This window comes from Ranitomeya imitator, chromosome 5, assembly GCF_032444005.1.
Source record: "Ranitomeya imitator isolate aRanImi1 chromosome 5, aRanImi1.pri, whole genome shotgun sequence".
Taxonomy (NCBI): domain Eukaryota; kingdom Metazoa; phylum Chordata; class Amphibia; order Anura; family Dendrobatidae; genus Ranitomeya; species Ranitomeya imitator.
In genome coordinates this window covers 310335880-310352304 of record NC_091286.1, presented here as the reverse complement: position 1 = coordinate 310352304, position 16425 = coordinate 310335880, and the positions used below count along the sequence as shown (strand labels likewise).

The 16425-nt window shown below is 46.7% G+C and overlaps 1 protein-coding gene across 1 annotated transcript; it reads left to right on the top strand.

Moving 5' to 3' along the window:
* The first annotated feature begins 14336 nt into the window (after positions 1–14336).
* On the top strand, positions 14337–16175 carry LOC138680694 (uncharacterized). Its single transcript, XM_069767989.1, has 2 exons — positions 14337–14821; positions 15298–16175. Exons 1-2 carry the CDS (start codon positions 14378–14380, stop codon positions 16096–16098), a joined length of 1245 nt encoding a protein of 414 aa, XP_069624090.1. The 5' UTR covers positions 14337–14377; the 3' UTR covers positions 16099–16175.
* Positions 16176–16425: the final 250 nt, after the last annotated feature.

The following is a 16425-nucleotide window of genomic DNA, read 5'->3' as shown; positions in this document are numbered from 1 at the left end:
GCCATGAAATTCCTTCCGTTATCACTCACTACCTTGCCTGCCTCAAGATCTACAGTGCCCAGCCACGACTGCGTTTCTTTCTGCAAGAACTCGGACAGAACTTCCGCGGTGTGTCTGTTGTCGCCCAAACACTTCATAGCCAATACAGCCTGCTGACGTTTGCCAGTAGCTGCCCCATAATGGGAGACCTGGTGTGCAACAGTGGCAGCTGCGGATGGAGTGGTTGTGCGACTGCGGTCTGTGGACGAGCTCTCGCTTCTGCAGGAGGACGAAGAGGAGGAGGAGGGGGTGCGAACGGCTACAGCCAATTGTTTCCTAGACCGTGGGCTAGGCAGAACTGTCCCAAACTTGCTGTCCCCTGTGGACCCTGCATCCACCACATTTACCCAGTGTGCCGTGATGGACACGTAACGTCCCTGGCCATGCCTACTGGTCCATGCATCTGTTGTCAGGTGCACCTTTGTGCTCACAGATTGCCTGAGTGCATGGACGATGCGCTCTTTAACATGCTGGTGGAGGGCTGGGATGGCTTTTCTGGAAAAAAAGTGTCGACTGGGTAGCTCGTAGCGTGGTACAGCGTAGTCCATCAGGGCTTTGAAAGCTTTGCTTTCAACTAACCGGTAGGGCATCATCTCTAACGAGATTAGTCTAGCTATGTGTGCGTTCAAACCCTGTGTACGCGGATGCGAGGCTAAGTACTTCCTTTTTCTAACCATAGTCTCATGTAGGGTGAGCTGGACTGGAGAGCTGGAGATCGTGGAACTAGCGGGGGTGCCGGTGGACATGGCAGACTGAGAGACGGTGGGAGATGGTATTGTTGCCACCGGTGCCCTAGATGCAGTGTTTCCTACTACGAAACTGGTGATTCCCTGACCCTGACTGCTTTGGCCTGGCAAAGAAACCTGCACAGATACTGCAGGTGGTGCGGAAAATGGTGGGCCTACACTGCCGGAAGGGATGTTGCGTTGCTGACTAGCTTCATTGGCCGAGGGTGCTACAACCTTAAGGGACGTTTGGTAGTTAGTCCAGGCTTGCAAATGCATGGTGGTTAAATGTCTATGCATTCAACTTGTATTGAGACTTTTCAGATTCTGTCCTCTGCTTAAGGTAGTTGAACATTTTTGACAGATGACTTTGCGCTGATCAATTGGATGTTGTTTAAAAAAATGCCAGACTGCACTCTTTCTAGCATCGGATACCTTTTCAGGCATTGCAGACTGAGCTTTAACCGGATGGCCACGCTGTCCTCCAACAGGTTTTGGCTTTGCCACGCGTTTTGGGCAAGATACGGGCCCGGCAGATGGAACCTGTTGCGATGTTGATGCCTGCTGCGGCCCCTCCTCCTCCGCTTCAGAACTGCTGCCGCCTGCACCCTGTTCCCCCAATGGCTGCCAATCGGGGTCAAGAACTGGGTCATCTATTACCTCTTCTTGTAGCTCGTGTGCAACTTCGTCTGTGTCACCGTGTCGGTCGGTGGTATAGCGTTCGTGATGGGGCAACATAGTCTCATCAGGGTCTGATTCTTGATCAGCACCCTGCGAGGGCAATGTTGTGGTCTGAGTCAAAGGACCAGCATAGTAGTCTGGCTGTGGCTGTGCATCAGTGCACTCCATGTCAGATTCAACTTGTAATGGGCATGGACTGTTAACTGCTTCACTTTCTAAGCCAGGGACGGTATGTGTAAAGAGCTCCATGGAGTAACCCGTTGTGTCGCCTGCTGCATTCTTCTCTGTTGTTGTTTTTGCTGAAGAGGACAAGGAAGCGACTTGTCCCTGACCGTGAACATCCACTAACGACGCGCTGCTTTGACATTTACCAGTTTCACGAGAGGAGGCAAAAGAGCTAGAGGCTGAGTCAGCAAGATAAGCCAAAACTTGCTCTTGCTGCTCCGGCTTTAAAAGCGGTTTTCCTACTCCCAGAAAAGGGAGCGTTCGAGGCCTTGTGTAGCCAGACGACGAACCTGGCTCCACAGCTCCAGACTTAGGTGCAATATTTTTTTTCCCACGACCAGCTGATGCTCCACCACTACCACTACCCTCATTACCAGCTGACAATGAACGCCCCCGGCCACGACCTCTTCCACCATACTTCCTCATTGTTTTAAAAACGTAAACAAACTAACGGTATTTGTTGCTGTCACACAAATTACACGGTGAGCTATAACTTCAGTATGATTTAGCTACCCCTTTACAGGTGAGTGAGACCACAACGAAAATCTGGCACAATGTTACACACTCTGTTGTTGGTGGCAACAAATGAGAGAGATGCCACACACGCAGGACTGTCACTGAAGCACAAATGTAAATATTAATCTCCCACTGATTTGATTTTTTTTTTTTTTTAAGGGAGACTTTAGGAAAAAAAAATAATAGAATAAAATGATTTTTTCAGGAAGAATTTAGAAACCAAATAAAATAAAATGATTTTTTCAGGGAGAATTTAGAAAACAAATAAAACAAAAAAAGGCTTTCTATGGCCCACTGAGTGAGAGATGACGCACACAGGAGTCAGGAGTGGCACACAAGCCCAGAGGCCAATATTTATCTCCCACTGATTGATGTAGTGATTTTTTCAGGTAGATTTTGGAACCCAAATCAAGCTAAAAAAAATAATAGGCTTTCTATGGCCCACAATTGGAGAGAGAGAGAGAGATGGCACACCCAGGAGTCAAGACTGGCACACAAGCAGAAAGGGCAATATTAATCTCCCACTGATTTGTTTTTTTTTGTTTTTTTTTCAGGGAGACTTTAGGAAAAAAAATAGAATAAAATGATTTTTTCAGGAAGAATTTAGAAACCAAATAAAATAAAATGATTTTTTCAGGGAGAATTTAGAAAACAAATAAAACAAAAAAAGGCTTTCTATGGCCCACTGAGTGAGAGATGACGCACACAGGAGTCAGGAGTGGCACACAAGCCCAGAGGCCAATATTTATCTCCCACTGATTGATGTAGTGATTTTTTCAGGTAGATTTTGGAACCCAAATCAAGCTAAAAAAAATAATAGGCTTTCTATGGCCCACAATTGGAGAGAGAGAGAGAGATGGCACACCCAGGAGTCAAGACTGGCACACAAGCAGAAAGGGCAATATTAATCTCCCACTGATTTGTTTTTTTTTTGTTTTTTTTTCAGGGAGACTTTAGGAAAAAAAAAATAGAATAAAATGATTTTTTCAGGGAGAATTTAGAAACCAAATAAAATAAAATGATTTTTTCAGGGAGGATTTAGAAAACAAATAAAACAAAAAAAGGCTTTCTATGGCCCACTGAGTGAGAGATGACGCACACAGGAGTCAGGAGTGGCACACAAGCCCAGAGGCCAATATTTATCTCCCACTGATTGATGTAGTGATTTTTTCAGGTAGATTTTGGAACCCAAATCAAGCTAAAAAAAATAATAGGCTTTCTATGGCCCACAATTGGAGAGAGAGAGACAGATGGCACACCCAGGAGTCAAGACTGGCACACAAGCGGAAAGGGCAATATTAATCTCCCACTGATTTGTTTTTTTTTTTTTTTTTTTTTCAGGGAGACTTTAGAAAAAAAAATAGAATAAAATGATTTTTTCAGGAAGAATTTAGAAACCAAAGAAAATAAAATGATTTTTTCAGGGAGAATTTAGAAAACAAATAAAACAAAAAAAGGCTTTCTATGGCCCACTGAGTGAGAGATGACGCACACAGGAGTCAGGAGTGGCACACAAGCCCAGAGGCCAATATTTATCTCCCACTTTTTTTTTTTTTGTTCCAGGGAAAATTTATAAACCCAATAAAAAAATAATAAATAGGCTGTCTATGGCCCACTATCTGAGAGACAGAGAGAGATGGCACGCTTAGGACTGGCACACAAGCCCAAAGGCCAATATTAATCTCCCTTTTTTTTTTAAGGGAGAATTTATAAAACCAAAAAAAAAAAAATAAATAGGCTTTCTATGGCCCACTATTTGTGAGAGAGATGGCACGCTCAGGACTGGCACACAAGCCCAGAGGCCAATATTAATCTCCCACTTTTTTTTTTTTTTTCCAGGGAAAATTTATAAACCCAATAAAAAAATAAAAAAATAAATAGGCTTTCTATGGCCCACTATCTGAGAGAGAGAGATGGCACGCTTAGGACTGGCACACAAGCCCAAAGGCCAATATTAATCTCCCACTGATTGATTTATTGATTTTTTCAGGTAGAATTTAGAACCCAAATAAAGCAAAAAAAAAAAAAATGGGCTTTCTATGGCCCACTGAGTGAGTGATGATGCACACAGGAGTCAGGAGTGGCACACAAGCCCTGAGGCCAATATTTTTCTCCCACTGATTGATGTAGTGATTTTTTCAGGTAGATTTTATAACCCAAATCAAGCAAAAAAATAAATAGGCTTTCTATGGCCCACTGAGTGAGAGATGACACAGACAGGGATGGCACTCTAGCAGAAATGTCAATCTTAATCTCCCACAAAAAAAAAAAAAAAACAGGGAGTGTCCTTCAATTACTATCTCCCTGCAGTAATCTCAGCCAGGTATGGCAGGCAGCAATAAGGAGTGGACTGATGCACAAATTAAATAAAAAGTGAGTACAAACCAAAAAGATAGCTGTGCAGAAAGGAAGGAACAAGAGGATTTGTGCTTTGAAAAAAGCAGTTGGTTTGCACAGCGGCGTACACACAGCAATGCAGCTATCAGGGAGCCTTCTAGGGCAGCCCAATGAGCTACAGCGCTGAGGGGGAAAAAAAAAAATGTAGCTTCCACTGTCCCTGCACACCGAAGGTGGTGTTGGGCAGTGGAAATCGCTACAGCACAAGCGGTTTGGTGGTTAATGGACCCTGCCCAACGCTATCCCTGCTTCTGACGAAGCGGCAGCAACCTCTCCCTAAGCTCAGATCAGCAGCAGTAACATGGCGGTCGGCGGGAACTCCCCTTTATAGCCCCTGTGACGCCGCAGACAGCAAGCCAATCACTGCAATGCCCTTCTCTAAGATGGTTGGGACCAGGACCTATGTCATCACGCTGCTCACACTCTGCGTTTACCTTCATTGGCTGAGAAATGGCGCTTTTCACGTCATTGAAACGCGACTTTGGCCCGAAAGTCGCGTACCGCATGGCCGACCCCGCACAGGGTTTCATGAAACCCGACTTTGCCAAAAGTCGGCGACTTTTGAAAATGAACGACCCGTTTCGCTCAACCCTAGTGCAGAGCACTATATGGCACATCTATGGGGAAATAATGAACGGTGCAGAGCACTATATGGTACATCTATGGGGAAATAATGAACAGTGCAGCGCATATATGGCACAGCTATGGGGAAATAATGATCTATTTTTATTTTTGAAATTCACCGGTAAATGCTGCATTTCCACCCTAGGCTTATACTCGAGTCAATAAGTTTTCCCAGTTTTTTGTGGCAAAATTAGGGGGTCGGCTTATACTCGGGTCGGCTTATACTCGAGTATATACGGTATATAAAACAAATGCCTCTAAATAAAAAAAGCACATATGATGTGACAGACTCATACATTATATCAATTCTGCCTGCTAGTAGTATGTTACTGATGTACACAGGTACATGATGTGGCTGAACCTGGTATTTGATCTCAAGAGATGCTCACATGAATACCAACAGTATTGCAGGTCATTGATACCCGTATCAAGGCACAGTTTGCCAACCCAAAATAACAGGTAAGAGCTGTATACTTCACCCTAACCAGTCCTCTACGGTCGCCCCCTGGTCCCTTTGAAGCAGCGGTGCAGCCAGAATGTAGTGGAGTTTAGAAGCCCACGCGTTCCGACACACACGGGTGGTTAGGGTGAAGTATACAGCTCTTACCTGTTATTTTGGGTTGGCGACCACATTCTTCAGTTGGTCCTGCCATTCTGTTTCCTTATGCATTGAATGCAAGGGCCGCCTTGACCCAAATTTGCACGCAACATAATCCCCGCTAGGAAGAATCATAGAGGATGGCCTCATAAAAAAATTCCCATTACAAAGGAGCAGGTCTCCTAGACTCGTAATGCCCATACACTAAGTGCATGGGCTGACAAACATTTCCCCATTCAAATTATTTATGGGGATCATAGACGCTCTTGCCCAAAAATTGAATGGCTGTAGCAGCACAGAACAAGTTCACCATGGTGTTCTAGTGGGCGAGAATGATGATATGTGGAGGAAGGCCTTATTAAATACTAGGCCCAATATTAAGGAGCATGTCTCCTAGACTTGTAATGCCCATACACAAAGTGCATGGGCTGACAAACATTTCCCCATGGGGGGGTACATTTAAAAAAAATAATTTATGGGCATCATAGACACCCTTGCCAAAAATTGGACTGGCTGTAGCAGCATAGAACACATTAAACCTGGTGATCTAGTGGCGGAGAATGATGACACATTGAGGAAGGCCTCATTAAAAACTAGGCCCTATGTAAAGGAGCGGGTCTCCTAGACTTGTAATGCCCATACACCAAGTGCATGGGCTGACAAATATTTCCCCATGGGGGTACATTTTTTAAACTCATTTTATGGGGATCATAGACACCCTTGCTCAGAAAATGAATGGCTGTAGCAGCATACAACACGTTCACCATGCTGTTCTAGTGGTAGAGAATGATGAGATGTGGAGGAAGAGCTTATTAAAAAATAGCCCCAATGGAAAGGGAAACTGTTACCCCAAAAATCGAAGATGAACTGCGGCCACTGGCATCAGGGGCTTATCTACAGCATTTTGTAATTCTGTAGGTAAGCCCCCGATGTATCCAGAAAGATGAGAAAAAGAGGTTATATTATACTCACCCAGGGGCGATCCTGCTGCCGTCCGGGTCCGATAGGTGTCGTGGTCCGGTTCGGGGCCTCCTATCTTCATCAGATGACGTCCACTTGTCTTCATGCCGCAGCTCTGGCGCAGGCATACTTTGCCCTGTTGAGGGCAGGGCAAAGTACTGCAGTGTGCAGGTCAGAGAGGCCCAGCGCATGCGCACTGCAGTACTTTGCTCTGCCCTCAACAGAGCAGACAAAGTACGCCTGCACCAGAGTTGCGGCATGAAGAGAAGAGGATGTCATCGTAAGAAGCAAGGAGGCTCCGGATCAGACCGCGACCCCCATCGGACCCGGACGGCAGCGGGACCACCTCTGGGTGAGTATAATCTAACCTCTTTTTCTCATCTTTCAGGAAACATCGGTGGCTTATCTACAGCATTAGAGAATGCTGTAGATAAGCCCCGATGCCGGTGGCCGCAGCTGATCTACGATTTTTGGGGTGACAGGTTCCCTTTAAGGAGCGGGTCTGCTAGACTTCTAATGCCCATACACTAAGTGCATGAGCTGACAAACATTTCTCCATCCGGGGTACATTTTGAAAAAATTATTTATGGGCATGATAGACACCCTTGCCAAAAATTGGACTGCCTGTAGCAGCACAGAACACGTTCACCGTGGTGTTCTAGTGGCGGAGAATGATGATACGTGGAGGAAGTCATTATTAAAAACTAGGCCCAATGTTAAGGAGCATGTCTCCTAGACTTGTAATGCCCATTCACAAAGTGCTTGGGCTGACAAACATTTCACCATGTGGGGTACATTTTTTAAAAATAATTTATGGGCATCATAGACACCCTTGCCAAAAATTGGACTGGCTGTAGCAGCACGGAACACGTTAACTCTGGTTATTGTGGTGAAATGTGTATATATATTATATATATCTATATGTGTGTAGTGACATCTGACATCTGTCTAGGGTTATATGTGTGACTAGTGATAATGTAGCATCTGACCTGACGGCCAGTGGCACCTAGGTGTTAATATTTACTTCCTTGGGAAGAGTAAAGGCCCCTTCACATTAAGCGACGCTGCAGCGATACCGACAGCGATCCGGATCGCTGCAGCGTCGCTGTTTGGTCGCTGGAGAGCTGTCACACAGACCGCTCTCCAGCGACCAACGATGCCGGTAACCAGGGTAAACATCGGGTAACTAAGCGCAGGGCCGCGCTTAGTAACCCGATGTTTACCCTGGTTACCATGGTAAAAGTAAAAAAAAAAAAACACTAGATACTTACCTACCGCTGTCTGTCCTCCAGCGCTGCGCTCTGCTTCTCTGCTCTCCTCCTGTACTGTCTGTGAGCCGGAAAGCAGAGCGGTGACGTCACCGCTCTGCTTTCCGGCTCACAGACAGTACAGGAGGAGTGCAGAGCACAGCGCTGGAGGACAGACAGCGGTAGGTAAGTATGTAGTGTTTTTTTTTTTTTACTTTTAGCATGGTAACCAGGGTAAACATCGGGTTACTAAGCGCGGCCCTGCGCTTAGTTACTCGATGTTTACCCTGGTTACCAGTGAAGACATCGCTGGATCGGTGTCACACACGCCGATCCAGCGATGTCAGCAGGAGTCCAGCGACGAAATAAAGTTCTGGACTTTATTCAGCGACCAACGATCTCCCAGCAGGGGCCTGATCGTTGGTCGCTGTCACACATAACGATTTCATTAACGATATCGTTGCTACGTCACAAATAGCAACAATATCGTTAACAATATCTTTATGTGTGAAGGTACCTTAAGAATTCTGTCTCCAGATCTCACCAGGGGGTCTGGCTAAGGCCAAAGAACAAAAGGAACACTTGACACCTCTGAGGTCTTGGAGGGGAGATGCTAAATTGTGGCCTGAAGGAAGGTATCCCAGGGAACCATTTCACACGTGTCCCAGAGGAAAAGAATATATATTCATTGGTAAAGCGGCCGTGCCCAATCAAACAGACCGCAATTATGATATTAACCTGGGAGGCTGGTCTAGAAACCTGACCTCAGACCAAAGTTATAAATTTAGGCTGCAGACAGAGAATTGTGTTCACATGATGAGGGCAGCCTGAAAAGCTGATGTGTTCCACAACTACATTGACCCCCCCCTCAGGGAGCAGAAAGCAGACTACAAGTTAGATGATTTCTGTAAGTTTTCTCCTGTTTATTTGATACTGTTTTGCATAAGTTGTATGTCTTTTTATTATCATATTTTTATACCTTTTTCTTATTGTAAGCATTGAACTTTTTTCTATTAAAGTATAAACCTTTAATAAGTTGAACCTTGAATGTTCTAAAGAATCCATAGCCTAGAGGTGTGTGAGCCTTATGAGTGATAAACATGTTTTTATTAGTTATTTCTGGGTCTCATCGCCCGTGTATTCGATGAGTGGTGGCAGCGCATATGAGTGGGTGTGTGGCCTGGGTCAGTGTGTGATTTATGCTCCCCTTACAGCATAGGACAGAGGTTGAATGCTGGACGGAGAGTGGAGAGATAGATTAACCCTTGCAGGCACAACACCAAGTCACGTGTGAGAGCAGGCATGTGACGAATAAGTGACACCATGGAGCAGCAATGCATTACAATTGGTGGCGAACGGTGGGATAGAATTATTTCTATTAGAGCATTAGTGCATGGTTTAAGCAATTATTCCCTGTACTAAAGAATTGGTATCCTTGCGAGGAGTGCACCAGTTCTTCAAGGTTCAACTCAGTGCTTACTTAGACATACTTGCAAACAGTTTCCCCTCCCCGTTTTTCTTTTCTATCTTTTATTTGGCAAAGGCTGTTCATCGATATGGCAGCCCAGTACAAGAAGCAGAGCAAGGAAGCTCTGACCGACCTCTGTGAGCAGAGAAGAATAGAGACAGCCGACAGATCCAAGGAGCTGCTGATACGCGCCTTGGTCGAGCAGGACATAGAGCAAAGTGCTGGAACATCTGGGCAAGGAGAGAGCCCACCTCAGAGAGACCCAGCAATGCCAGCTCTTGCACCGGAGATGCCTGATGGAAATGTCAGCAATGCCAGTGCTGAGGAGCCTATGGACTGTACGTTGCAAATGGACTTACAACGGCTGGGAACAAGTGATCCCAATCTGCGCATGCAGCTAATTCTACAGTACCGACAGGCTGCAGACCGACAGGCTGAGAGAGAGGCTGCAGAACGCCAGGCTGCTGCTGCAAAACGCTGGGACCGGGCTGAGAGAGAGGCTGCGGAACGCCAGGAGGAGAGAGCTTTCCAGCTTCAAATGGCTCAACTAGAGCGGGGTATCAGTCTTTAGATAACCCCCTCCCAGGACATAAATCCAAGGAGGCCACGTCTTGAAAACTTCCCTGTGATGGAGAAGGATACAGACTTAGATACTTTCCTGCAGGGATTTGAAAAAACCTGCAGGCAGTACCATCTACCCCGTGAGCAGTGGGCACAGTATCTAACCCTAGGGTTGAGAGGCAAAGCCCTGGAAGTTTTTGCTGGCCTCCCACCAGAGCTAGATGCGAACTATGAGGCCATAAACGAGGTCCTGATCAGGAAATACAACCTGACACCAGAAGTGTATCGTAGAACGTTCCGGAACCTACAACGTGGATCAACTGACAGCTATGCGGATGTTGTGAACACCTTGAGGACCACGTTCCACCAATGGATTAGGGGACTTTCTGTCAACAGTTTTGAGGACTTAACGGATCTTATGGTCAAGGATCAATTTTTTCACATGTGCCCCATGGATGTACGACAATTTGTGTGTGATCGGGAGCCACAAACTGCGGATCAGGCTGCAAGGATTGCGGACTGCTATGTGGCTAACAGGATGCCTGAGGTGCGGAAGCCATCGGGATTCAGCTGGAGGGGAGGTAAGCCAAATGGGGACCCTTCTCCCTCTGCCAGCCGATCACCAGTGCTGTCCAAGCCCACCTTCTATGGGGCCTTGGGAAATAGACACTCTCTAGGCGATGCACGCCGGTGTTTCTCCTGCAACAAAGTGGGACATGTTAGTGCTGGCTGCCCTGATAGGGAGAAATGCCCAACTACCACCACAAAGCTGACTGTGCCCCCACCGTCTGTCCTCTTTGTAGCCGGCTCTGATGCAAGGGCAAATGAGAACTGTCAATCTGTCACTGTTGGCAATAAAGTCACCATTGGTCTCAGAGACACTGGGGCAGAGGTGACCCTGGTGCATCCAGCCATGATAACCCCTGCCGATATCATACCAGGAAAGACTATGTCTATAACCGGGATTGGAGGGGTCAGCCCTGCCGTGCCCATGGCCCGTGTGTACTTGGACTGGGGAGCAGGGAAAGGACTGAGAGAAGTGGGAGTATCAGAGGCCATTCCCACCAATGAGTTGCTAGGCACGGACCTGGGGAGGATGGTGTCCCACTATGTTCCTCCCTTGCAAGTAAATGATACAGAGAAGGTGGAAGAAAGTGACCCACCTGAGATCCCATGTGAGGAGGGAAAATGTCCCAATGCACAGGACTGTAATTATGTGGCAGCTGTGACCCGGAGTCAGGCTGCGGCTCAGACTCAGGCCCAGAGATTAGAGGATGAGTCTCAGACAGAACTGCCAGGACAGGAGGCCCATACTGTGGTCCCGGAGCCTCATTACATGGCAGACCCACCAAGGTCCCTGATAACAGACACTGAAAACTCAGCTTCCGACCAGGGCCTGGCAGTCACACTAGGCCAGGGCCTGCAGGCTGACAGTCAGAGCTTCCAGGAGGCCCTGCAGACAGATGCCAGTCTGGAGGAGCTCAGATGTCTTGCAGATCGCCCTCTGCTGCTTCTGGCAAAGAGAGAGTATACTGGGACCAGGGCAGACTGTATACAGAGACTATCCCCACGGACACTACACAATCTTGGGACTATGAACGGCGGCTGATCGTCCCTTATCCATTTAGGGAACAATTATTGAGAATTGCCCATGAAATTCCTTTGGCCGGACACCTTGGAATACAAAAGACTAAAGCTCGCCTGACACATAACTTCTATTGGCCCAAGATGGGGACAGATATTGCCAATTACTGCCGATCGTGCATAGTTTGTCAGAGAGTTGGAAAGTCTGAGAATATACAGAAAGCGCCATTGATACCACTGCCTGTGATCGATGAACCCTTCCAGCGAGTGGCTGTGGATATCATAGGGCCACTTGCAATCCCTAGCAGCTCTGGCAAAAAGTACATCCTCACAGTGGTGGACTATGCTACACGATACCCGAAAGCTGTGGCACTATCCTCCATCCGAGCAGACAAAGTGGCGGATGCTTTACTGACTGTGTTCTCTCGTGTGGGTTTTCCCAGGGAAATGTTGACCGATCAGGGAACCCAGTTCATGTCTGATCTGATGGAAAGCCTCTGTGAAAGAATACAAGTACAGCATTTTGTGGCCAGCGCCTATCATCCCCAAACCAACGAACTCTGCGATCGCTTCATTGAAACATTAAAGCAAATGCTCAAAATGTTGGTGGAGACTGAAGGGAGAGACTGGGAGCGGTACCTCCCCCATCTGCTGTTTGCCTACAGAGAGGTACCCCAGGCGTCTACTGGATTCTCCCCCTTTGAACTGGTCTATGGGAGGAGGGTCAGGGGGCCACTTGATTTGATTAAGGACTGTTGGGAGGACAACCCCAGAACTACTGGAGTCTCAGTGGTGGAATATGTACTGGGGCTCAGAGAAAGAATGCAAAAACTGAGCAACCTGGCCCATGAGAACGTGGCCCTGGCCCAAACCAACCAGAAGGTCTGGTACGACCGTAATGCCAGACTAAGGGCCTACAAGGAAGGGCAGAAGGTTTGGGTGTTGGTCCCTATGTTACAGAATAAATTGCAGGTCGCATGGGAGGGACCATATACTGTACATAAGCGGCTGAATGATGTTAATTATGTGGCGACCCTAGATGAGCATGCAAAGCGTCAGAAAGTGTTTCATGTAAATTTGTTGAAGGCTCATCATGCCAGGGAGGCCTGTGTCTTACCTGTCTGTAGCCTGCCTGAAGAGGGGGAGGCTGATCTGTTACTGGATGTGGGGGCCGGGGCTCAGTACATGGAGTCCCTGGAGTCAGCAGAGTTTAACCCTGAGCTATCCCACAGTCAGAGGTCTGAGCTGATGGAGGCGCTCAGCGAGTTCACCGAAGTCTTCACAGGGGAGCCTGGGAGGACACACTTAGCAGTTCACCATGTGGACACTGGTACTAAACCCCCAGTACGGCAATCTGCATACCGTGTGTCAGCAGAGGTGAAGGCACACATGAGGGAACAGGTAGAGGAGATGCTGAAACTCAAGGTGATACAAAAATCCCAGAGTGCCTGGGCCTCGCCTGTGGTTCTTGTCCCAAAAAAGGACCGTACTACCCGGTTCTGTGTAGACTACAGGAAATTAAATATCATACTAGCGGAAAAGGGAGTCTAGACACTAAAGATTTGTATAAAAATATAGAAATTTTATTAACATATAAATACAGACAATACCACACAAAGATAACCAAAAAATACAATAAATAATTATATAAAACAATCCCAACATGTAGGGAAAAGAGGAAATCAACCAGTACACTGACAAGAAGGGCACACGCCTATAGTGTGATCTGGGTAAATAGTCTCATGCATATGACTAGTGCATCATGTTCCCACAGTGGGAGAGCATATTAAAGAGAGGCCAGCGTATCAAGACACATGTCATGCCATATCCTCTTAAACTCTACACTTCACTGCAAGTCATGCATAACTTACCCATGGTGAATCAGCGCCTGTGTGACCTTCGCAGCACCCCTGACGTGTGTTTCGCACATCTGTCTAGGGTTATATGTGTGACTAGTGATAATGTAGCATCTGTCCTGAAGGCCAGTGGCACCTAGGTGTTAATATTTACTTCCTTGGGAAGAGTAAGGGTACCGTCACACAGTGCAATTTTGATCGCTACGACGGCACGATTTGTGACGTTCGAGCGATATAGGTACGATATCGCAGCGTGTGACACGCTCCTGCGATCAGGGACCCCGCTGTGAATCGTACGTCGTAGCAGATCGTTTGAAACTTTCTTTCGTCGTCCAGTGTCCCGCTGTGGCGGCATGATCGCATGGTGTGACAAAGGTGTGCACGATATTGTATACGATGTAAAGGGCGGAGGAGCTGGCTACGTAGGAGCGCTGAATTCTCCACCTCCCGTGTGCTGATTGGGCGGTACAATACTGTGCGCTCATTCGACAAAGGACTATTGTTCCCAGCGGATAAAACCGGAGCTCTCGAGCGCGCTATTCATTTCTCTCTGTAGCACGTGCTGTGAACAGAACTAAATTCGCTGGATTCCCTGGACTTTTAACTACTAGACTTTTACCGCAAAAGGTATGTATAACGCTACAGCGTAGCATATGTTGCGCTTCAACGGGGATAAACGCTGGAGTGTGGTTGATTGTTCCTTTGAGTAGGGTAGGCCTGAGAACCTCAGGTACACAGCTGTAGCGTGGCCCAATTAATTAATCCTTTTACAGATCGAGATGGTTGACTGCCCCATTTAATACCAGTGGTAACATATGTAGTTATTAGATCAATGGTCAGAACATTGTTTTGTAAGCACGTGTATTTATTGTACGCTTGTTTTCTTTTTAGGAACTATGCTCACTTCCGATGAGAGTTCTGTTGTTGCTGCTGCCCTGGTGTTTGAGGCAGCACGTCTCCAAGAGGAGAGATGTCCTAAACGAAAACGTCGCATGTGGACCCGGAGCTGGCTGCAGAAAAGATCCACATTGTCACACATGGGTCTCATAAGAGAGTTACGTGACAATAACCCTCAAGATTTCCGAAACTACCTTCGGATGTCCGAGGAATCCTTCAAAATAATACTGTCTGCTGTTACGCCACTCATACAAAGGTGTGATACGCCGATGCGTGCAGCCGTGCCCGTGGAGGAAAGGTTGGCGGTGACACTGCGCTTCCTGGCAACAGGAAGGTCTCTTCAGGATTTGCAGTTTTCCGCAGCTGTTTCCAGACCTTTCCTGAGCGTTGTGATTCCGGAGACATGCGAGGCCATTGTGCAGAGCTTAAGGCATTATATGGAGGTACTACTATATTTTTTTGGCTGCTGTGTTATGTCTCTATATGTTATACTAGCAATTGAACCCGTTCGACGCCCTGATGGCGAGCATTTCTATAGGTATATGTTCTACATCCTATCATGTGCTGCTCCCATCCTGCGCCCCCATTCTGACATGTGCTGCTGTGATCCTGCGCCTCCATTCTGACATGTGCTGCTACCATTTTGCGGCTCCATTCTGATATGTGCTGCTCCAACCCTGCGCCACCCTTTTTTATTTGCTGCTCCCAACGTAATTTTATTGATTAAATTATTTAGATATATTGTTTAGCACCCCCTCTGAGTCACCGAAGCCATCTGAAAAAATGGCTGCCTGTATACTGTGGGTTGTTGACTTTGTTATACTAATCCATACTGCGCCTCAATCACTGTAGGATGTCCACATAATATGTGCATAATATATTTGACCTAATTAGTACATGTTTCCTTCTCATCTTGCAGTTTCCCAAGACGGCCGATGACTGGAAGAGGATTGCTTCCGATTTTGATGAGCTGTGGCAGTTTCCAAACTGCGGTGGTGCATTAGATGGAAAGCATGTGCGCATCACGCAACCAGCCAACTCTGGATCCTTTTTTTTCAACTACAAAGGATATTTCAGTGTGATCCTCATGGCCCTTGTCAATGCAAACTATGAGTTTGTCGATGTGGATGTTGGCATGAATGGTCGAGTCTCCGACGGTGGTGTTTTTGAACACACTTCATTTGGGGAAAGCTTGAGGAACAATGAACTGCTGTTGCCACTAAATGAAGACACAAAAGCAAACCTAAATTTTGTCTTCATCGCTGATGAAGCTTTCCCTCTTCATCCACATTTGCTGAAGCCATTTGCACAGAGAACACTCACACCGGAGCGCAGAATCTTTAATTACCGGTTGTCGAGGGCCCGTCGTGTGGTTGAAAATGCCTTTGGGATTATGGCAAATCGGTTTAGAGTGTTCCACACAGCTATCAACTTGAAGCTGCCGTCTATAGACTTTGTGGTTTTGGCATGCTGTGTGCTCCATAATTTCCTGAGACGTCATGATACGAGCTCCTATTCTCCTCCTTCGTTTATTGATGCAGTGGACGCAAGAACCGGAGATATTGTGCCCGGGGAATGGCGTACACAACCTGATAATTTTACAGCTCTTCAAGCTCTTGGATCTGGCAGACAGGCAGACGATGCAAGGGACTGTCGCGAAAAATACTGTCAGTACTTTAATGGTTCTGGAGCTGTACCCTGGCAGGATCGCGCCGTATAAAAAAAAATTTTTTTTTGCTTTGTTGTCATATAAACCTCTCTAAATAACTTTAAATGTGATGCCTATAAAATGGTGCTGTTAACCCTTATAGCTTGGTAAATATTAAAGACATAATGCGAAGATTTTTGGTTTTTTTTGTAACACTTTCTTGGTTTTAAATTATTTTACAACAAAATATAACATATCCCCCCCCCCAAAAAAAAAAATTATCTCCGGCCCAAGAGGTGTCGCAGCGTCACGCCCTGCTGCTCCACTTGACTCTGGAGGAGCGCTACTGTCTGCTGCAGGAGCGCTGCTGTCCGCTCCAGGCGCAATTGTCTCGCCAGG

Coding starts and splice junctions, on each gene's coding strand:
- LOC138680694 (XM_069767989.1), top strand. CDS start 14,378: ATGCTCACTTCCGATGAGAGTTCTGTTGTTGCTGCTGCCCTGGTGTTT. Junction 14,822..15,297: donor GCTTAAGGCATTATATGGAG/GTACTACTATAT, acceptor CTCATCTTGCAG/TTTCCCAAGACGGCCGATGA.